The 23,904-nt window shown below is 38.3% G+C and overlaps 1 protein-coding gene across 10 annotated transcripts in view; it reads left to right on the top strand.

Moving 5' to 3' along the window:
• BTRC (beta-transducin repeat containing E3 ubiquitin protein ligase) overlaps nt 1–23,904 on the top strand; it is a 150,990-nt gene that overhangs the window by 80,931 nt on the left and 46,155 nt on the right. For 7 of the 10 annotated variants that reach the window (XM_040992280.1, XM_040992278.1, XM_040992279.1 and 4 more), the window contains one exon: nt 9,957–10,046. In XM_040992280.1, the coding sequence (XP_040848214.1) occupies nt 9,957–10,046 (90 nt within the window). Of the gene's footprint in view, nt 1–1,958; nt 1,992–3,052; nt 3,078–8,484; nt 8,505–9,956; nt 10,047–23,904 lie in introns of those variants that run through there. The other 3 variants (XM_040992286.1, XM_040992283.1, XM_040992285.1) reach the window with 3 other exon arrangements.

The following is a 23,904-nucleotide window of genomic DNA, read 5'->3' as shown; positions in this document are numbered from 1 at the left end:
ATCACTGACACAGAAAATGAGATTATAGTGTGTATTAACAAAACAGCAACAACAAGAAGTCATTCACAAGCTAGTGAGCTGGGAGAAAACATACTGCATTTCTGTTTTTTGGAGGACAGTTTCTTTTCAAGCTGCATCCAGATGGATAAATATCACGGCATTTATTTTTTCAAGAAAGCTACTACTTTTCACTAGGAAAAAGCAAACACAGAATTTACTTCCTTTTAAAGCTCTGTAATGTTTGCATCGGATGACATTCCCTTCTTCCTTATTTGATTGATGAAAGGAAAAGGTTTAATGAAGTCCCTGATATCAGGCAGGCGAGTTTATTCCTATTTGTTTTAGGTTAGTCATTTTAATTGTATTGAGTAATTAGAAGGTACACACAGCCAAGGGAGCTTTGTTCTGATAATTGCTCAAGAAAACCCATTCCCTATCTGCCATTGCTTTATGTTGAGACACTTCTCCCTCTAGTGGCAAGAGTAAGCACTTTGGCTTGGCAGTAGGCAAGGTGTAATTGCAGTATGACAAACTATGCTTAAGGGACTATCCTGTAAATACGTTAGTTTGGGGTTTGGCATTATTTCATTATATATGTGTATTTTTTACCCTGTGAAACATTCTACCTCTCCTTCCCCCTCTGCCCCCCTGAAGTGCTTAGGGGTTTGGATGGAAAAAAATTGCCTGAGATGTTTATTAAAAAAAAAGTCACAGTGCATTCTGGGTAATGTTTTGCAGCTTGACTTAATTTTAGTCATCTGTTTTAATTACCTATTTATAAAAATGGTTTTGCATTTGTAGACATTATTTAATACTTTGGAAGAAGCACCTCATTTGAAATAAATAAATAAATTGTACTTATTTTAAATAGTCCATGTAAAAGACCTTAAAGGTAATTAATGTTGGTCTCTTAAGTAAGACAAAAGTGATCTATCCAAATCTGATGAAGTGATTTGTTTATATAATTTCCCACTCCTGCTGAATCCTTCAGAGTCTAATAACATTTAAAAAAAAAAAAACATGGTTTGGCAATTTGTGCCTAGCTACAAAAACTCTTCTTCAAGAAGAAGCAGTTTAATAACCAGCTTTCTTAAAATTACTTTGAGGAAGGAAGACTATATAGGGGGTTGGTGTTTTGTTTTATTTTTATTTCAGTGTAATCATTCTTTGATAAATTGTGCAATCACTGACTTACTAGAAAAATATTATTGAACTCCTGGGTTGCAATGGCCATAAAGAGTGTATTTTCATATAGAGAGTTGAGATACTGTGAATAAATTATAAAGGAAACAGCTTATATGTTGGTCAAAGTCCATATGGGCCTGATTTCATTTTTGTGTTGAGGCTTAATCTGGATGTAACATTTTTTAACAAGAAAAGAAAAAGGGGAGGGAGTGCCTAGAGTACCCAGCTGCATGAGTCCTAAAAATTTCTGCCCTAAGAACAGCACGGAATGAGATCAGTTACAGCACTGCATCTTTGAATGAGAGTCGCAGCATCTGTATGGCACTTTTAAGGCCCAGCTCCAGCTTCCCTAGACGGTGCTCTGTGATTTACTTTTTTTCTATCCTATATTCTTTCTTGGGACATGATTTGATGTTACCATATATCTGAAGGTCCCTGTCCTCCCCACTCCCACCCCCAATCACTAGCTGTTTTCATTGTACTCTATCTTGTTTTGCTATAGGGCTGCTGAACAGATTCCTTAAGCAGCTTTTTGCAAGGTTAAAAGAATGCAGTCTGGTAACAAGTTTGTGTCATTTTAAATATATACCTTCTAGTAAATAAGGAGAAGCCTGGCAATCAATCCCTTTTAGTGTGTTATATGTTTCACCTGACAACTAAACCTTCTATTGATTAGCCATTACTTTGTTAGATAATCCTATGTCATTGGATCCATTGTAAAAAATTAAACTCTAAAATGTTTTACCCTAGCAGCGGTGTGAAAATTGAAAACTTGTTCAGAATTACAGCCTGCTTTCACAAAGAAGGTAGTTTTCAGCAAGGCATCTTACTGGTTTATGCTTATGTGCTTTATATGCAATATAAAAATGTATTAAAATACTCCGACGCAGCACTCTGCTTCTGGTGCAGTAGGAAAGCTCCCTTTTCAGATGTTGCACAGGCACAGGCCCTATCTTACCTGTGGTTATTATAGTCACTAGTCTGATTTTAAACTGAAGGGAACCTCATAATAGTAGAACTTTTTTTTTCAAGTGGTCCAAAGGAATGTGGCAAGTTTTAGTTTACAGCTCAGGGTTACTTCCTTGGTCACATGCCCATTTTACAGATGGAATGTGTAGAAAATAGAAACCTATATACTCCTGTAGCCTGGATCAAAAAATTCCTTCAAGGATGAAACAGGTTTTTCAGTTCATGAGCCTTTGATGAATCTGTCCACCTTGGTAACCACTACCCTAACTAAGTTATAAAACACTGGTTACTTAAAGTTCTTGGTCTGTTTCCCAATTTCTGTACCACCAGTGAATTAAGCATTGATTAGTATTGACACGGTTGATTTGTTTTGCCTTTTCTAGATTTTCTTGTAAGGGTGCCATACATTTTGGGGTCTGATTTGCACTCAGCATGCCATACATACACAGTCCTGTATCACTGTGTGTATCAGTATTTTATCTATTTAATTCCACTGAATAACCGGAACACAGCATTTTTTTGTTCTCTTTTTGGCGACACCTGAGCTGTTTTCATCTTTTTAAGATTTTTAAAATGTTTACTTGAAAGAATTAAAGAGAGAGGAAGAGAATGACATCTATTGGCCGGTTCACTCCTCACATGTTCTCAGTGGCCAGAGCTGAGCCAGTCTGAGGCTGAGAGCCAAGAGTTTCTTCTGGGTGTGCCACGTGGGTATAGGGACCCAAGGCTTTGGGCCATCCTCCACTGTTTTCCCAGGTCATTGGCAGGGGGCTGAATCAGAAGTGGAGTAGTTGAGATTCAAACTGGTACCCAGATGAGATGCTGGCACTCCAGGATGAGGATTAGTTTGCCATGCCACTGCACCTGCCTCAGCCATTTCCATCTTGAAAAGGTTACTGCAGCTGTTCTTATAAAGCTTTTTGGTGAGCATATGTCAGGTACTCGGGTACTTTCTCATTGTGCTTATTGGCTATTCAGATGATTTCTTTTGTGACACATGTGTTCAAGTTTATTGCCACTCTTAAAAAATTACATTGTTTATCTTTTTATTAAGTTACAGATTCAGCTATATTGAGTTTTGTGTACCAGTCCTTTGTCAGGAATATGTGCACTGAATGAATACTTTGTTTCACAGTCTGTGGCTTGCCTGTTTAATCATGGTATGTTTTGTTGAAGTTTTCTAGGGTTTTTTTTAAAAAGATTTATTTGATTTTTATTTTTATTGGAAAGTCAGATATACAGACAAGATGAGAGAGAAGAAGATCTTCAGTCCTTTGATTCACTCCCCAAGTGGCCGCAATGGCCTGAGCTGCGCCAATCCTACGAGCTAGGAGCCAGGAGCCTCTTCTGGGTCTTCCACGTGGGTACAGGGTCCCAAAGCTTTAGGCCATCCTCGACTGCTTTCCCAGGTCACAAGCAGGGAGTTGGATGTTAAGCAGGGCTGCTGGGATTAGAACTGGTGCCCATATGGGATCCCAGCATGTGCGAGGCAAGGACCTCAGCCACTAGGCTGTCATACCGGGTGCTAAGTTAGTTTTTAAAGTAAGTCCAACCTATCAGTTTTTCTTTTAGATTTTCTGCATTCTTTGAAATGTTTGCCTATCCCATGGTTTTGTGAAGAACTATTCTTACAAGGTTTCTTCACAAGTTTTAGCTTTTATGTTTAAGTCTGTGATCCATGTCAAGGTTTTGTGTGTGCCATTGTTGCCGACTGGCAGTTTGGGGCCTCACTTGGAAGAGAACTGGACAGAGACGCAGAGGGGAAGCACAGGGGAAATGGCCTGACAGCGAGACAGTCCTCTTCGTCCTCCAAGGGTACCGACCATAGGTTTTTATTACGTTGGAGAAGTAGCCACCCTTTCTCCACTGCATATGCTCGTACAGCAGTGTCACTCACTACTGCCTCCTCAGTAAGGTCATATATTGGCAGTTTGGGACTGTACTGGGCTTGGGGTGGGGTCCCATACCTACCCTAAAGACAGCCTGGATAGTCTTTGCTCCTGATTGGTTTGGAGCTGGGAGAAGCAGCCTGTGCTAAGAAGTGAATTCGTGGTCCTGATGGGGGGCGGGGGGGCGGGTTGGCTTACAGAGTCCTGTTTCTAACCTATCTCACTGTAGAATTTGGAGTCTTTTTTTACTATACTTTGATTCAGTTGTTTCAATGCCACTCTTGAAGGACCAGTTTCCCCCACTGATTTTCAGTCAGGTAGCTGTGTGAATATAGTGCGTTTCTGAACCTCCTTGGAGGGGATGTTAGTTGTGGACACAAAGTAATGTGTGACAAGTCACTGAGCCACTGACCCACCCACATTGCATTTAATGTCCCTGTAGACAATTGGAATGAGATAAATGATAGATGTCTATGCTTGTACCAAATGCCAAACTTTCTTGATTATTATGCCTTTATATAATGGGTCTTGAAACACGGTAGAATGAGCCTTCCCTATTCATTTTTATTCTTCATTTGGTTTTGATTATTCTAAAATGCCTTGAATTCTATATAAATTTTACAATCAACTTAACAGTTTCTATTAGGAAGAAATCTTAGGTTTTGCTCTGGATTTCATTGAAGTTTTTTACCACTTGGTTAGAATTAGTATCTATTTTTGCATGTTTGTTAAAGATTTATTTGAAAGGCGAAGTTACTGAGGGAGGGGGAAAGACCGCTAAATCTTCCTATGGCTGCTTCACTCCCAAAATGGCTACCAATGCTGGGGTTGGACCAGACAGAAGCCAGTAACCTAGAACTCCATCCAGGTCTCACATGTGATTGCAGAGGCCCAAGCACTTGGATCGTCACCCTTTGCTGCTTTCTCAGGTACTCTTTGCTGCCACGACTTAGACCAATGCCCAGATGTAATGCCTGCTTGCAGACAGTGGTTTTGTTAACCTGTTGCACCACATCTGCCAGCCTTTATCTTAACAATACTGAGCCTGCTACTTGTTTTACATATACCATATATTCATTTATGTTTTACATATTTCTAATTTGCATTTTTCTAATACTGTTTCCTGTGTTTAATTCCCCTTTGTTATTTGATGTTTTCAGTGTTACTGTAAAATTTTCCCATTCTCTGATTATTCACAGAATATAGAATACCCTTGATTTTTACTAATTCACCTTAACATTTACCTTACTTATGATTTTCCAACTTTTACTTACTTACTATTTCTTCTAAGGGTGGAGAAATCTGCATGATGAATCTCAGATTTGACTAAATTATAATGTTGAACCTATGTGTGAAGGAAATATCTTCAGCGTTGTCCCAATCTTGGAGGGATGTGTTGTCTTTAACCATTAATTATTATATCAGTTGAGATTTTTTTTAGATGCTCATTATAAGATTAAGGAAGATCCCTTTTATTCCCTGCTTACTAAGATTTTGTCGTGAATATTTAGTTTACTCCTGCTATTTTTATATCTGAGCTTTATCTTATAGGTTCTTTCCCCTTCGTTGTGTTAGGATGGTAAATGACATTAATTGATTCCATTAAGAGTTTTGGTACCTGTGCTCATGAGGGACATTGGTCTAGTTTTGTTATTAACAGCTGTGAGATTTTCATATTGGTGTTATTCTGGCTTCATGAAAATAGGTTGGGAAATCTTTCCCTCTTCTATGTTCTGAAAGTAGTTTTATATCACACTAATATTTCTTCCTTAACATCTAATAGAATTCATACGTTAAACCATCTGGACTTGGAGTTTACACAGATTTTAAAACTAGCAGGTCGACACCCACACCACTGTCAACTCTGTTTGCAGATTTGTGTCATTTCCTTTCATTCTTCCTGCAGATTTGTGTTCTGTCTCAAGGGGTTAGTGGAAAAGATCCACAGAGTGATCACTCCAGTGCCCTGCTGTTTCTCTGCCTTGCTTTGCAGCTTGTGACTACTCTTTTTTATTTTTTTAAGGTTTATTTCTTTTATTGGAAAGTCAGATATACGGAGAGGAAGATCTTCTGTCCATTGATTCACTCCCCAAGTGAGCACAACAGCTGGAGCTGAGCCAATCCGAGTTAAGAGCAGGAGCTTCTTCCGGGTCTCCCATGCGGGTGCAGGGTCCCAAGGCTTTGATCCATCCTCCTCTGATTTCCCAGGACACAGGCAGGGAGCTGGATGGGAAGTGGAGCAGCTAGAACAAGAATTGTCATCCTTAAGGGATCCAGACACATGCAACTGACACTTATTGTATCAGTTTTGGTAATTTATGTCTTTCAAGAAATCTGTGCTTTCCGCAAATTGTAATCAGTGAATTTTTATCTTTTAACTACCTGAGAGTGTTCTATATTGGAATAATGAAAACCTTTTTAGACTGTGACCCTTGATGTGTCACCATCACTTTCCTTGGTTCTATACTTATTACAATCATATTTTTAACATCATGAATTCTTATGTATATTCCTAATTATGATCTTAACACCACAGGGTTCTAGATTTCTTCCTTTCCTTATTAATAATTCTATTTTTGAATAAGAGAACCCCAATTTGAGTTTTTCTTTTCAACACTTTTGAAATATTGTTCCTTTGTCTTCCAGTCTACACTGTTTATAATGAAATTTCTGCCATAATTTACATTGTTACTTCTAAATGCATACCTTCCCTTGTTTCCCCTTTTTTTTACTTGTGTCTTTGTCTCAATTGCTGATAATTATCAGTCTTGACTGTGCTGTGCCTATATGTTGTCTTCTTTGCATTTAATCTGCACAGTATTTGAGATCTGACATCAGAAAGACAAAGTTTGTTTTCTACTAAATTTGGCAAGTTTTTGGTCACTTTGCTTCATTTTAGGGTTTTTTCTTGATACATTTCTCTCTATTTTCTCATTGTCATATCTTTATTTTGGCACAGTTTGCTTGGAGACTTTAAGCACTAATAGTCATTGTAGAAATCTCAGACTAGTTATCTTTTTGTTTTGCTTTAAATTCATTTTATTTTTATTGCAAAGTCAGATATACAGAGAGGAGGAGAGACAGAGAGGAAGATCTTCTGTCCGTTGATCCACTCCCCAAGTGACTGCAATGGCCAGTGCTGAGTGGGAAGTGGAGCAGCCGGGATTAGAACCATTGCTGATATGGGATCCCAAGGTGTTCAAGGCCGCTAGGCCACCATGCCGGGCCCTTGTTTTGTTTTTTAATTCCATTTCTTTGAGTCCCGTTTAACTGCTACTTTTCATGTCTAGAAATTTTTGATAGTATGGTAGACATAATGATACATAACAATTTCCAAAATTCCTTACTCTGATTAAGTTACTTGCTGATCATTGTGATCTTGTGGAGGCTTGGTTTTAGATTTCTAAGTTTGGGGTCCGGCGCGGTGGCCTAGCAGCTAAAGTCCTCGCCTTGAACGCTGTTGGCTATTGGTTTGAATTCCTACTGTTCCTCTTCCAGTCCAGCTTGTTAGTAATGGCTTGGGAAAGCAGCAGAGAATGGCTCAAGTCCTTTGGTCCCTACACCCAAATGAGAGACCTGGAAGAGGTTCCTGGCTCCTGGCTTCAGATCAGCTCAACTCCAGCCATTGTGGCTAAACATTTAGGAAGTGAACCAGCAGATGGAAGATCTTAGTCTCTGTTTCCTCTCTTTAACTCTGCCTTTCAAATGAAAGAAATGAAACAAATCCTTAAAAAAAAAGAAGAAGAAGAAAGAAAGAAAGATTGATTGAATCAGCCAGTGTCCAAGAAAAAATGTGGATAACCTCATCTAGCAGTATGAGCAATAGCTTTATTAAAAAAAAAAAAATTAAAAATAATAAATTTGTGGGCTCTCCAGGGATGAGACCTAGCCATTTGTGTTTTCCCAAGGTCTCCGGATGATTATGATACTAAAGTATCAGAATAATGATTTTTAAAAGAGATTTATCTATTTTTGTTGGAAAGGTAGATCAGATTTACAGAGAGCAGGAGATACTGAGAGAAAGATCTTCTGTCTGCTGGTTCAAGCATCTGCAAAAGCTGGAGCTGAGCCAATCGGAAACCAGGAGCCAGGCCCCTCTTTTGCATCTCCCTCGTGGGTACAGGGTCCTAAGGCTTGGGCCATCCTCTACTGCTCTCCCAGGTGACAAAGCAGGGAACTGGATGGAGCAGCCAGGACATGAACTGGCACCCATGTGGAATTCCAAAGTTTGTAAAGTAAGGATTCAGCCATTGAGCTATCCCACTGGGCCTGAGTATCATAATATAAACCATCAATGAAAATTTGCAACAAGTAGAGAATATTTTATCAATATTTTGGCCAATTGGTAATGAATGAATATCATATACTCCTTGTTTTAAAATCCATTTCCTATACTTGTTCTATTCTAATTCATCTCCTGGATATAGATAAAATTAAAGGATTGCTTAAAGATCTGAAAAGGTGTGTGTGTGTGTGTTAATGTTCTCTCAGTGTTGGTTTATCCTGTTTTTCTTAATGTTTAAAAAAGTTTACCATAGTTCTATAATAAAAAAATATTTTGAAAAGTGTTACTTTTGGTTTTAGAATCATTTTCATCTGAATACTTAAGCTTTTCCATTGTGTTGAAAACATTTTCTCTCTCTATAATGGGGTCTTATTAGTTTTGAAGGTCTTTTTTTAATATTATTATTTAATGTTTCTTTTTTCTGATTTTTAAAGAGATTAATTTATTTGAAAGAGCTACAGAGAAAGGGAGAGAAAGAGAGACCTTCCATCCACTGGTTCACTCCCCAGATAGCTGCAACAACAATAACTATGCCAGATGGAAGCCAGGGACACAATCTCTTGAGTCTCCCACGTGGGTGTAAAGCCCTAAGGATTTGGGCCATCTTCCACTGCTTTCCCAGGTACACTAGCAGGAAACTGAGTCCAAAGTGGAGAACTTGTACCTATGTAGAATGCTTACACTGCAGATAACAACTTTTACCCATTATGCCACAGTGCCAGCACCAGTTTTGAAGGTTTAAATGGCAAAATAACAAAGTAAAACTTCTCTCAGAACAATAGTTCTTGTGTTAGTCTCAACCCTGCTTCTGATACCAGCTTGCCACTAATGCAGTCCTGGGATGTGATAGTTCAAATACTTGAGTCCCTGCCACCCACTTTGGAGACCCTGCTAAGTTCCAGTTTCCCAACTTCACCTGTGCCAGCCCCAAGCACATCATTGGGCATTTAGGATAGTGACCCAGCTGATGAAAACCATCTCTGTCTTTTTGTTTTGCCTCTCTCTTTCAAATGGCATGAAGATCAACAAATTAAAAAGATGGCTTTAGGCCTAGCACGGTGACCTAATGGCTAGGGTCCTCACCTTGCACACCCTGGGATCCCATGTGGGCACTGGTTCTGATCCTGGCAGCCCCTTTTCCCATCTAGCTCCCTGCTTGCAGCCTGGGAAAGCAGTTGAGGATGGCCCAAGGCCCTGGGACCCCGTACCCACATGGGAGACCCAGAAGAGGCTCCTGGCTCCTGGCTCTGGATCGGCACAGCTCCGGCCGTTGCAGCCACTTGGGGAGTGATTCAACGGACTGAAAATCTTCCTCTCTGTATATCTGACTTTGTAATAAAAATAAAGTAAATCTTTTAAAAAGATGACTTTAAAAAGTTAATAAATTTTCCTTGTAAGTTGCTACATACCAACATCATAGTTTCCATGTACACAACAAAACCACTACTGTTCATGTACTTGTCTGAGGACTATAGTCCCTGCCCGCCTGCTGATCCCCAGTCCCATAAATTTAGGATTTACAGGTAGAATCTCTGTATTGATTTTGTGAAATAGTGCAGAATTTGAAAACTGTATGTAGCGGTATTTCAGTATCTAACCAACCTGTTCCTAAAAAAATTCTTTTATAGACTTACAATAGCTGTGCCAGACTCTGCTTAAACCAAGAAACAGTATGTCTCGCAAGCACCGCTATGAAGACTGAAAATTGTGTGGCCAAGGTAAGTGGAATTATTCATTAGCATACATAACACTACATCGTAGCAATTCTGTGTCATAAGTATCTTTTCTCAGTATTTCTATACAGACTATTATAAGATTATGCATTTAAGAAAAGAATGCAAACAGGCACCATTTTATCCTGAGCAGATTGCAAGTTGAATGTCTGTTTCTTCAGGTGCAGCAGAATCTTCTGATTATATATCTTTTCACACTTGACTGATTCACATTTGTTCTTTGACATTGGTTATAGATTATTACAGATCAATAAGACTTATATGACGTTATACACAATTATTGTTATAAGCTCCTAATTCTCCTAATGAATGATGTACACCAATGCAACTGTGATATATGTCATAGAAAACCCAATTGTTTTATCACTTTTGTTTAGTGAGTTAATTAATTAATGAGTTCCTAAGATTGCTTTCAATGATCTTGATCTAAGTAGACAAGTATGTTTAACATGCATGCATGCTATCTCTTTCACATATAAATATTTTGCAATGTCCGTAGCTTGGCTACAGAAGCAACCTCAGGTATGAAGAAAGTGAAGTTTTTCATCCCAGCCATCATTCAATTTTACAAGTATCTGCTTACTCAGAACTTCAAGTTTCAGCCGTTTTGATGTGGGCTGCTGTGTTTCTAGAATTTTACTTTACTTATCTGCATAAGGTTTGCCATTATAACCGTTCAGACATTTAGTCCAAGGCTTTACTGATCCTCAGTTACTTAACTGACCTCATCCTTTGCTGCAAAAATCCAGGGGTAGTTTTTTTCTTTTCTATTTATTTTTAAGGTCAGATTTACTGAAAGAGAGAATGAGAGAGATGTACCATGTGCTGATTTACTCCCCAAATGGCTGCTCTGGCCAGTATGGGGATAGTCTGAAGCTGAGAGCCAGGAGCTTCTTCCAGGTATCCCACAAGGATGCAGGGGCTCAAAAACTTGGACCATTGTCCTCTGCTTTCCCAGGCAGTTGTCAGAGAGCTGGATCGTAAGTGGAGCAGTCAGGGTAGAAGCCAACACCCATATGAGATACTGGTGCCACAGGTGGAGGTTTGCTATGAGGCACTGCCGTACTGGGCCCCATAGATGATTGCCTTAGTCCATTGGGCAAGTTATAACAAGAATACCATAAACTGAATGGCTAAGAAACATTACAAAATTATTTCCTGTAGTTCTGGAAACTGGGAAGTTTAAGATTAAGATGTAAGCAAATTTGTTGTCTTGTCCTACTCTGCTTTCAAGACAATGCCTGCTTAAATCTTCACGCAATAAATGGAAAGAACTAGCCAGCTCTCTGGGATCTCTTTCTTAAAAGAGTATTAAACCTGTTTCTGAAGGCTTAACCCTCAAGAGTTTTTAGAGATAATAAACATAGCAGCAACAGTATTTTGCCTCTGAAATCTGGGCCTACTTAGCAACTATATATATATATATATATATATATATATACACACATATATATATATTCATTGGAATGACCTACATAATAAACATCATATTCTAGTAATAATTATAGTTGAAAAGGTAAAGTTCAGTTAAATTCAGTGTCTCGATAATTAGCTTCAAAATATAAATATTTTAAATTACATCACATTTATTTTTCAAGTCATTCAGCCACAACTAGCAAGCGGTGGAGGCTGCAGTACTATTGGCCTTTAAGAATAAGTGCTCTCCTTTATCGGCCACATTGCTCTCAGTTGTGTCACAAGTGGGTGACTTCTGGCTAAACAACACAAAAATCTTAGCCTGAGCACCAATCCAAGGACAGGGTGACAATTTTAATGAATTTCATTGAGAGCTGGCCAAATGAGCATCTGTTCCTTTTGTTTTCTCTGTACTTTGTCAGCCAGGATTTCCACGCTGCATCATTGGTGTGAATCTGCATGTTGTGGGGTTGGTTGGTTTGTTTGTTCTCCCATCCTCTGCTAAAGCAGTGCATAGTTAGAAATCTTCTGGCATCTGGCACAGTGGCATGATTTCTTCCATGCTCTTGGGTGAGGAAATAAGTTTGCTCATTGCTGCTCATCTGTCTGTTTCACTTCTCCCAGATGGTGACCCTCTCATCCCATTCTTGCTGATTTTAACCTTTATTATTGAATACTATTTGTGTGAGGTTTAGGAAAGGCATTAATGCCAACTATTTCCTTAAAAGCAGCGGTGTTGTTAGGATCAGACTCTTATCTGGCATTGTTTGACTTCCTTGCTGGAAGTACCTTAGGCTAGTACTCGTTAGTCCCCTGTAATATAAAGTAACAAAGCTGTAAGACAAGCAAAAGCCATGATTTTCTGAATCTTTACATTGAGGAGAAAATCTTTTTTTTTTTTTTCTTAGTTGAAGAGAAAATCTTGAAATTGAAAAAGAATAGCTTAGGGGTGGGGAGGGTGGGAGGAGACAGGGAAGGCCCTGTTCATTTTCAGTATGACTTAATTCAACTTGAAGGTATTGAAATGTCTTTTACTTTTTCAAACGCTTTCTTCTAATTATAGCCTTTAGCTCATGAGATTGTTTTGGGAACCTGATGAGCTCTATATTTATTGTAGCTTTAAATGGACGGTCGTTATTGACTGTCAACTTGGTCTTCAAAATCTATAATGATGTTGTGCCTAATTATCATTCTTCATGATATTTTTCACTTGTAGAGAAAACTAATATTAAAATTTAAAGAGCATTAATTTTTGATTCTTTCTATTAAATGTCTAGAAATATATAGAAAATTTCTGTCTTAGACTTTTCCTTAATTGCACTTACAGATTTACAAACATGAGTAAACAAGTAAAGTTTAAAATTAAATTGGCTGAATCCATCCATTTGAATGCCTATATTTCTGCTCACATAAAGTAGAATGCTTATAGGTGCTTTGATCTTAGCTGTTCTTGCTTGTTGGTATTTTTTTGATTGGTTGGTTGGTTGGGGTTTTTGCTTCGAACTAAGACTGATAATCTGAAACTGACTGAGACAGAAAAATGGTGTTCCTTTCCACTCACTCCAGATTTTGATAGAAGACTTGTTTTATTTATTTCCAAAATTATATCCGCAGGAAACAAGCTGTTTAAATTCAGATTATGCTGAAGCAAAATGGTCCTGGTATGAGAAGCAACGTGCTGTTTTACGAGCACAGAGTCCCTTTTCTCATAACTGATTGATAGTAAATATTTTCCTGAAGAATTATTGCCAACCATGAACAGTGCAACTGTTTCACTTTTTTTCCATGCTACTTGCTGTACCAGCCATTGTCGGTAATTAAGATCTACAATTCACAATGCAGACGTTTGCACTTCCTCTGGGTCTGCGCTATTTATAAGGCATCTCAGCTGTTCCGAGTTTCTTTTGAGTTTTAAACTACATGTTAACAGGCTTCTTTAATATACGGTTCCACAAGTAGCATGTTGGATGGCCCATTCCTTATATGGGCGTCTCTGTCAGCTCTACCCATGAGCTCTGTGGAGAACACACACAGATTGAACAGCTTCATTGAGGCTAAGGATCAGAGAGACTGTTTCACAGTGGCCAGACTGCTATTCCAGAAAGCAGGAGCGGAGCTCAGAAGTAAAAATTTTTGCTTTCATCTTTATTTTCCTGAATGTAACTTGAAAGAGGTCACTTTGAGTTCCTAAGCAAAGCAAGGTCGCTTCTTCCAGACAGGACTGCATGCTTGACAGGTTAAATATGTAAAATGCATTCTCTGCTATGTGTGCATGATGTTTAGAATCCAGACACACAGCCAGCACTGGGGCCCAATGGGGTTAGCCCAACTTGAGATGCCAAAAGGCATCAACATACCTAACTTCACAATTGTATAATCGGCTTTAGGAACCATAAGTATCTGTGCTACAGTGGGTAAAATTCAAATCATTTTCAACCCAAAATCGAAGTCTAGGCCTCAGCCTCCAGTCTTCATGAACTGTGTCCTAGAGTCAGTATAACTGCTTGCACGATCTGTTTGCTGCTGGCACTCATTGTTAAGCATACAAGAAAAAGAAGCAAGAAACTGAAAGCTGTCGACAAAATATGTTTAAAACTGCCCCAAGTGGGAATCGGATTGGCTGCTTCAAAGCCTCAAGTCCAACCACATTGATTGTGCACTTTGGCCGCCAGCATCTTCCATCGGAGCGATATGCACAGAGGCAGGAAACGCGTTTCAGTGCTGATGCTCGATGGCCCTTGAATACACAAAGAGCCTCTAACAAAGCCATTGCAAGGCAGTTTTATTTGCCAAAACCTAAAAGTTTCTGTAGTTCCAAAGGCATGGCATGTGGACTTTCTTCCTCAGTGAACTCTTTGTGAACCTTTTTTTTAATTTTTTTTTTTTTGGTCCTTTATTGCAGCAGTGCTTCAGTTTTGGGAAACACTGATCTATCTGACTGAGGCACTTCAAGATGCTAGAACCTCTCCATGTTGCTGTCTAGCCAGGGAGCTAATAAGATCAGGTTTGTCTTTGTAAAAACTGATCTAGCTCAGTGAGATGAACCCGGGCAACGTCTTCCTCAGTGTGAAAAGAAAGGTTGGGGGAAAGGGAGGTGAAACAAGAAAGTTCTTCATCAGGAATTGACTGCAGTATTGCCTGCTGATGCATGTCGGATCACCCGCACAGAGAGATCACATGGCTCCTCCAAAAGTCAAACGATCAATTCGCCTCGTTTTGGCTCTGTACTTAATGCACAAACAGTGCGATCTGCGGGGCTGTAATTGCATTGTTAGGGCCAAGGAACAAGCCTGTGCCTTTTCAGCAGACAGCTGGCAGGGAGAGAGGCATGTTGTTAGGAAAGAGAGAGGCAAGGCAAATAAAATTACTGCTAACGCTCAGAGATCGGCAGGAGTCCTACTTGCCTAATCTTACCGGTGGGAGCAAGCGGCTGTTGTAATCCAATTATAGCAGCATAAGCAATTTGTTAGACACTCCGCATAATGTAACAATTTCCCAATAAACTCTGACTTGTAATAACGTCGGCAAGAGTCCGCATAAATCTGCCCGAATGGTGGGGGCTGCAGCGTTCGGCTGGGGGCTTGTAATTGGCGCCATCAGCACGTTTTGCGGAGTGCAGTATGGTGCAGTCTTTTAGTGTAGGAATTTTAAGGAGAAAAGCATAGCACACGTTTCTTAGAACAAGAAAAGTGGCCATTAAAAGGGGGAGCAGCAAGAAGGGCATAGTCTTGCCTTCACATTACCTAGGAATCTTAGAGTAGAAAGAGAACAGGAGGTAGCCATGTTTCCTTCTAATACTGTAAAGAGGAGAGGTGGATAGAGTGTGGCTTAAATTCCTTTATGTAAAAGGCATTCAGTTCTATTATATCTGCCTTACCCAACCCCCTAAATGGTGTTCAAGCAGCAACTAGTTAATATTTTTACAAAATGTTAACAGTCAATCAAGTCTAAAAATGCTGATTTTTAAGCCTGTTTCCTTCTAGAATTTAGCATTTTCCTTACAAAATGAAAATGTTTTCTTTGTGCCCAGGACTATCAAACCCTTTTGCAGAGTTTCTCCTGTTTTAAGTCACTGTTACTTACTGAAAGCTCACACCCAGCTTGCTTGTTGGCTGGCTTCTCTAAGCTGTTTATATTCCCATCTTAAAATACATTGTGAGCATCAGTGATACTAGGGTTAGTAATCAGTCTTGTTGAAAACTTCCTCCTAAAGTAATACAGTTTCTATTTTACAACAATTTTTTACTGTGTGCGACAAAATAAAAACTACCTTTATTTATTGATTAGCAGTTATTGTCCTGCCAGGCACAGGATAGGATTTCTTATTCATACAACATATCGGAGGCAAAGAGAGCTTATAGATTAGAGTTAATAGACAGATTTTCATGCTGAGTACATCAAATGTTACTTGCCTTTCTTACATCCTCCATAGCTATGAATTTGTGTCAAAATCAAGCTTCTGAAATAAGAACAGGATTCGTGAAAAATATCCTGTTGCTGTGTGTATTAGCACAGTTAATATTCACGTTCAGTGTTAACGTTTTCTTCCACGGAAGCAAACGCTGCCTTGTTTAACTGGAGCTACATCAATAAACTGCAGTGCCTCTAATAAAGCCACTCAGTGTCTGGGTTTAACTAATGGCTGATTTTCATGGCTTTGACAGTGAGCTGTGTGCGTTATTTTCTCCTGATATTGTAAAAATAATGAGAGCAAATTAGAACAATCAGTTTACACAGATAGCTCCTGATTGGAGGCGATGGGCAATATGGCAGCAGGTAATCCATCTTCAAGCTCCTGTCACATTAACTTCAACAGTGTGAAAAGATCAGGTGGGGTAAGCAGGGATCCTGCCCAATCGGAACACTGAAATTAATGAGAAGAGCATTGTTCTGTGATCAACCTTTTAATTAGCAAGACTGGAAATGGAGGGAGAGATGAAGGAAGCACCACAGCTGCACCATGCCAGGCACAGTTTCTGTAAAAGGAAAGGAAAAAAAAAATGCTTTTTGCACTGCTCTTTTTTTTTTTTCTGTAATCCAACCATTACATCTCCATTCTAGAGCTAGTAGATTTACAGACTTTAAGAAGTACGATCTGCTTTCCAAAGTGACATCACAAAAACTGATGAATTAACAGTTGATGGACTGCAGGTCTGTCAGGAGTCATTTTGGAGTTTGGGTACTGACACGTTTTCTTTGGCACTGTAGATCTCACAGTTTGAGTTTAAAAAAAAAATCAGGCAGTCATAGCACTAAATTTTTAAAGTTCTGCCTTGTCAGCTGCATCTCCCCCACCCCCTGCCTTCATTCCTCCAGTGTAGAGTTTTCTTTATAAGCAGTATAAGGGTTTTCTAGTTTAAACCCTATGACACTTTCCTGATTCTGTTTAATAAGAAATTTGTGGTTTTGTTCGTTTTCATATTTACTGTGCCATTGACTTCTCAGTATTGGACTGTTAACTCCAATTTATACAATTGAGAAATGAATTTGAATCAAGCACGGTTTTTATAGGAAAAAGAGGAGGGGAAAAATCTATGTGATAACTGAAACTAAAAGTTGATTTATCCAACTTTAGTTACATGAAATCTAAGTTATATGAAATCATCTAAGTTTAGTTCTATGAAATTATAATCTTAATCATCTTCCTGTCATATTGGGGGAAAATGATGTAAGTACACGAGTACGTGGAAAACATTAATGAGCTAAATTTTCTGTATCATATCAGCTCCTATTTTCTATACTTTTTTGGAAGGCTTTAACATTGGATAAAGTACACAAAGTTATCAGGATTTGTAGTTTGTCGTCTTTATACCTTAGACTTAGTGAGTTATGTAAAAGCAACTAATAATATAATGTAGGCTATGTAGGTGAGTTCAGATGGTCTTTCAAAGACTATCTTTAAAGATTTATTTTTATTATTTTTTCATTGGAAAGGCGGATATACAGAGAGGAGAGACAGAGAGGAAGATCTTCCGTCCGATGATTCACTCCCCAAGTGAGCGCAACGGGCCGATACTATGCCTATCCGAAGCCAGGAGCCTCTTCCGGGTCTCCCACGCGGGTGCAGGGTCCCAAGGCTTTGGGCTGTCCTCGACTGCTTTCCCGGGCCACAGGCAGGGAGCTGGAAGGGAAGCGGGGCTGCCGGGATTAGAACCGGCGCCCATATGGGATCCCGGGGGTGCAAGGCGAGGACTTTAACCACTTGCGCCACCGCGCCGGGCCCTCAAAGACTATCTTTAAAAAAAAGACAGTCTGAGCAAAAATCTCATCTTGATGTGAACAGTTGATTGACTTGTCACTTATTCATAATATGTAAAAGCTGGTTACCATCTGAATGCGAGTTTACCTCCTAGTAAATAAGTATCATTCAAAATTTTAAGCTTAAGTATAAGGTGATCTTTTTTCATCATAGTTAACAGGATTTTTTCTGTTGTATTTGTAGCTTATATAAATTACCATATTGCTGTAACATATATAATTCACTTACCCTGACATACTGCAGTATCTTATTGTAATATTATGCCTCTGATCAAAACTTATGAAAACAAATCACTTCCTTTATCCTTAATACCCTTTCCCTATTCTGGTCCACTAAAAGTCTTCTTAATATGCTTCAGGGTTCTATCTGAACAGAAGTGTGTTTTTGCTAATTTTATTATTTCAATGATAGCTTTTCTTTAATGTATTTGTTTAAACTTGTAAGCATCAATATTTTTTGACCAGTAACTGAATATCAGATTGTGTCTAAGAATTCACCCTCACACACTTTATTTAAAAACAATATAAAAGGCTACTGTGAAAATTATTATTATTATTATAATTATTATAATAACTTCACAGGACCCTTTTCTCTGTTTCTCCTTCTCCAAGATAGACTTTCTTCTTTCTGTTTTGGAGTTTTTTGTTCTTGAAGTTTTTATAGATTATTGTAGCTTTTCATGGGTGTAGACAATTCTCTCTATTGTAGCTGTTCATAGCAGTAGACGTTTCTCTTCTCTCCTAGGTTAGGAGTTTCAGAAGCCTGGGCTCAGAAGCTGTCTGTGAATAAATATGCTCTTAGTCATAGGGTGTAAAAAGATCACTTACAAAGCTTGTGAAACCTGAATCTTCCTTTTGAACTTTTCAGTACCCATGAGCTCAAAATGCATACATGTAAAATTTTATTCTTGTGTCGTGACTTCAGCTTGTAGGACAGATGAACTAAGAATTTGAGTGACTCTACCAAATTTTTATAAAACTGAAGTTGTATTTTCAAATATTGATTTCTATCAATATTTGAACCTGTTAGAATTCTTGTCCAAAAAGATTTGCTCCTTGAGACCGGTGTTGAAGTCGATGTTCCATTTTTTGAAGGAAACTTTGTGTTGTTTTCTGCTAGTAAATGACTAACTCAGCTAAAGTTACCAAGTCACTTTAAATGCCACTAATGCCAAAGCTCCTTGGGTTTACCATAGAGAAATTTCCATTATTCTGGTTCTTTGGCAGGCTTTCACAACACCCTTACTAAATGTTCTTAGATATGGAATCAGTTGAATCTATGAGGCTATTAAATTCTTTCTGACTTTTTTTCCTGGAATATGTCCTCATCTGGAAAAAAAAAAAGTGTGTGTTGCGGGGGGGGATTTCCATTTTATTTCTCATCTCAAAATGAAAGAATTTTAGCTCTTTTTTTTTCTTGTTCAGTTTTCTACTAGAGTTGGAAGAGGGAAAGAGAGTGCATTGAGCCCCATATCCAGGTACAGCAGTGTTAGCTGTGTGCTATTTACTTGAATCCTAATGAGATGGACAATACTCCTAGAGGAGTTTTCACATCTTTAACTTGCAGAATTTTTTCATTCAGGTCTGTCTTCCGAGTCTTTGCTCACCAGATTGCCTTTCAACTAGGCCTTGTAAGTCCCATGTATGTTTCCTACCAAGAGACTTGGTCCTCCAGCATGGAGCACGGCAGTTGTTTTATTTAACTTTCATAGCCCTTTGGACATCTAACAAATATTATTTTTTCATCTTCCCCCTCCAACCTTCAGTTGATTATAAGACACCATGTTGAGGCTAAACTGAGCCAAGAACTGTATTGAGAAAACTTTTTGTTAGGTTTCCTAGTCATTGATTCTAGATGGCTTTGACAGCATACTCAAATGAAAAAAAAACCCACCTTGTAAATGTAGTACGTGGGACTTTAAAGGATCTAATATTTCTGCATGACTCCGTGTTGCATTCTTCTGAGTATAAAATTATAGGGCACTCACTCAAATAGGACAGCTGGTTCCAGGTGGTGACCTGTACCTTAAGAGTTCAACTTTTAAGAAAAAAAATTTTAAATTAAAAAAAAAAGAGTTTAAGTTTTAGCAGTTATCTGGGAAATACAGATTGCATTCTATTGTCTAATATCATGATTTGCAATGTAAGCATGGAGAGGTATTCCTTTTATGTCAGAAAATCTATTGTTCTTGAGTTTTTTTTTAAATTTTTGTCAATTGACTATAATACCTGTTAAGATTTAAAAATTCATTCTGATTATATGTCAGCCAATATTGTTATGATTCCATTTATACTTACAGATGGTTGGTGACCATGAAGATATGATGAGAGTATCAGAATTTAGTTGGATCTTGAAATTCTGTGTCTCACAGAGGAGACTTGGGACAGGGATAAATGAGTAAGAAACAAGTTAATGAAAAAGAAATGGGGGAGAATAGCTAACCATCAATATTTGTCATTTTTGTCTATATGTATATATTTAGCTGTAGACATTCTCTAATGGAAAGAATTGAGATTTTTGACAGTTGAAGGTAGCTTTCTCATGTAGAACATTCAGATCTTGACAAGCCTTTGCATTACAATATTTCTAGAAGGAGTATGAAAAGAATTATTCTTTATATCTTAAACATCACTTCTGCAACTTAATCCACATTCTCTAGAACTATCCTAAAGCATAAGAAATTTAAGTATACTGTTTTTGTTTTGTCTTAAGCCTGGGAGCAAGACAAAAAGGAAATACAGGAAGAAAATCATGCTTAAAAAAAGAAATGGTTCCTACAGTGTTAACTATGGCGTCTGTAGCGTGACTCTGTAATGGAATATCATAGCAGGGGGTATAATACTGTAAATAAGATGAATATGCCACTTGTGGATTAATGGGCAACCTAAAGAGTGGCTTTATTTACATCTATGTGTGAGGTTCATTTTCAGTTTGTATTTTCTCCTATTGTTTTGATTGGAGTGCTTGAAAACCTGACAGTTTAATTAGGGAATCTTGCAAAAATCTGTTTCTGTGGAGATTATTGCTTTATATCTATTTTTATGGGATTAATTTGGTGTCATTTTTACATTTGGAAATTAGTAGGTTGGTGTTTGAAAGGATTTTAGTTAGTTTAGTTTTTTTTTTTTTAACTTTTCTGTGGATACTTTAAAAAGATAGAAACCAATGAATACAGATTTTTGAAATTTTTTTTTAGATTTTAAAATATTTTTAATGTTTATTTTTATTAATGGAAAGGTAAAGCTACAGATAGAGGTGTCTGTTGATTCCCTTCCTCAGAATCCCTCAATAGGCAGGGCTGGACCAATAGGAAGGCAGAAGCCAAGAACTCCATCCAGATCTGCCACCTGGGTGACAGGGACCCAAGTACTTTAACTGTCCTCTGGAGCCTCCCAGGCACAAGGTCCAGGCAGCTGAATCAGAAGATGAAGTTGCAGCTGGATCCCAAGCTCTGCTATTTGGGATGCAGGTCTCCTAAAGGGCAGCTAAACCCACCGGGACCATAGTGTCCACCACTAGTATATTTTGTTTTGAAAAATAACGAGTAAGGAAAGATCACATAAATCCAGATTACAATCTGTTTCTTTTGTAGTGATAGTTTCCTGGGTATGATGTGTTTTTCAGAAGTTTGAATACTGGGTAATATAAATCTGGTTATATCCTAGCCCGGGACACTGCAGGGGCCACTAATGATGTGGTAATATGCTCTCATGGTAAAGATACTGAGAATTTATACACAGTAGCTTTAAAATATGTGAAAAGTGAAATAAGAAAGTAAGTTGGTGGTGTATGGTTAGCCTAAGAGTTCAGAATTCTGTATTCCTTATCCATATACCTGAGTTTGGTTTGCAGGGTGGAAGTGATGGTTTAAAAACTGGATGCTTGCCTTACATGAGGAAGACCGGGCTTAAGGTCTTGATTTGTGGGCATTTGGGGAATTAACCAGCAGATAGAAGCTCTGTCTGTCTGTGTCTCTCTTTCAGTCTTTGCCTCTGTAATAATTATTATCATTGGGCTCAGCACAGTATCCTAGCAGCTGAAGTCCTCACCTTGCACACGCTGGGATCCCATATGGGTGCGGTTTTAATCCCAGCGGCCCCACTTTCCATCCAACTCCCTACTTGTGGCCTGGGAAAGCAGTGGAGGACAACCCAAAAGCCTTGGGACCCTGCACCCACGTGGGAGACCCAGAGGAGGCTGCAGGCTCCTGGCTTCGGATCGGCTCAGCTCTGTCTATTGCAGTCACTTGAGTGAATCATCAGACTGAAGATCTTCCTCTCTGTCTCTCTTTTTCTCTGTATATCTGACTTTATAATAAAAATAAATCTTTTTTAGAAAATAATTATTGTTATTAAATAATGATAGATTTAAAATATAACATTATTATTTTTAGTATTATTAACAAAAGGCAAGTTTCAGCAGACATGACATTGTGATACACTGAGTTAAACTGCCACATAAGATACTATTTCCCACATGCCTAGAATCAAATCTAGCCTCTGTTTTCTGATTGAGTTCCCTGCTAGTGCATGCCTTGGGAGACAGCAAACAGGTGGTGGCTCAAATACTAAGGTTCCTACCACTCACCCACATGGCAGATCCAAACCGAGTGCTGGGCTTCTTGCTTTAACCTGGCCCAGAGCTAGTTATTGCAGCCATTTGGAATGTGAATCAAAATAAAAGTTTTTTCCTCCTACCTACCCAGTAGCTATTTTTATGCAAAAGTTCACAGCTGATGGACATTACAGAAACCTGCACATTTTTAATAAGGATTTTATTTATTTATTTAGGAAAGGCAGATTTATTGAGAGGAGAAACAGAAAGTTGTTCCATCTGCTGACTGTCTCCCCAAATAGCTCCCATGAGGGAGCTGAGCTCATCTAAACCCAAGAGCCTCCTCCTGGTCTCCCTCTGGGGTACAGGGTCTCTGGGCCATCTTCTGCTGCTTTTCCAGGCCATAAGCAGAGAGCTGAATGGGAGATGGAGCATTAGGGACACAAACCTGTGTCAATATAGGATCCCAGTGCTTGTAGTTGGAGGATTAGTTGATCTATCATACCAGCCCCTATATGGCTTTCAAGGAAATTTTTTTGCACTGAAATAAGCGTATGTCTTAATTCTACTTTCCCATGAGTTACTTAGTACCATAGTACTAATTTTTTAGTTCATTGTTAATTGCAACTTGATTTCATTATTTAGCACTCTTAAAACTTCAGAAGCTTTGAGCAAATGGTGGATGGCTCATGTCCTTGGGCCCCTGTGTCCATGTGAAAGATCAGAGACAGCTGCTGGCTCCTTGGTTCAGATCAACTCAGCTTCATCCATTTCAGCCATGTGGGGAGTGAACTAACAGATAAAGTTCTCTGTCTACTTATCTCTGTAAATCTGCCTTTTAAGTAACAGTAAATAAGTATTTTTTAAAAACATCAGCACTTTGAGTTTTATATTATTATTAGCTACTCCCTGCTCTTCTTGAATTGAGAATGTATAATTCAATTATGAAATGCAAATTGAATACAAATTAAAATGTCTCATTGTAGAATTTGTATAGGAGTAATATTCAGTTAAACAGGTAGATTCTCAAATTGTATTTGTTGAATCTGATTGACCTCAATCCAAAACAGTTGTGAAATACATTTATTGCAGTATTACAAATCTGGAGGTTATACCATCAAAATTGACAAGCTTCTTATACCATTGTTTAGGAACATTTATAATGTACCAGAAATTGAACCAACACTCTTGTTTAAATTCTCATAATCACATTTTACATATGAATAAACTAACACTGCCATCAAATGACTTGTCCAAAGTAACATAACATGTTATAGAACTGGAATTTGAACTCATACTATCCATCCTCATAGTCCCATGCTTTCAACCACTGTGAATTTTAAAGCACAGAAATTAAGAAAGAGTTGCAAATAGGGGGTTCTGTAAAAAATTTTACTATTTGGTATCTATTAAATGTTAGTAGTTTGCTAACAACTAACTGGGAGTTAAAAATCAAGGAGGTGTACAAACTGCCTACATAAAACATCATAATATGCTAATGCTTTTTAGAGTTGTCCTTCTACAGAACAGCACTTCATATACAATGATAAAAACTGTAAAAATACCTCAATTAGCAACTACCAAAAAAGTAAAATTTGTCATTGAAACTTGTTA

Source organism: Ochotona curzoniae, unplaced genomic scaffold (assembly GCF_017591425.1).
Source record: "Ochotona curzoniae isolate NIBS_2020 unplaced genomic scaffold, NIBS_Ocur_1.0 contig_66, whole genome shotgun sequence".
Lineage (NCBI taxonomy): Eukaryota > Metazoa > Chordata > Mammalia > Lagomorpha > Ochotonidae > Ochotona > Ochotona curzoniae.
This window is presented reverse-complemented; position numbering and strand designations above follow the sequence as displayed.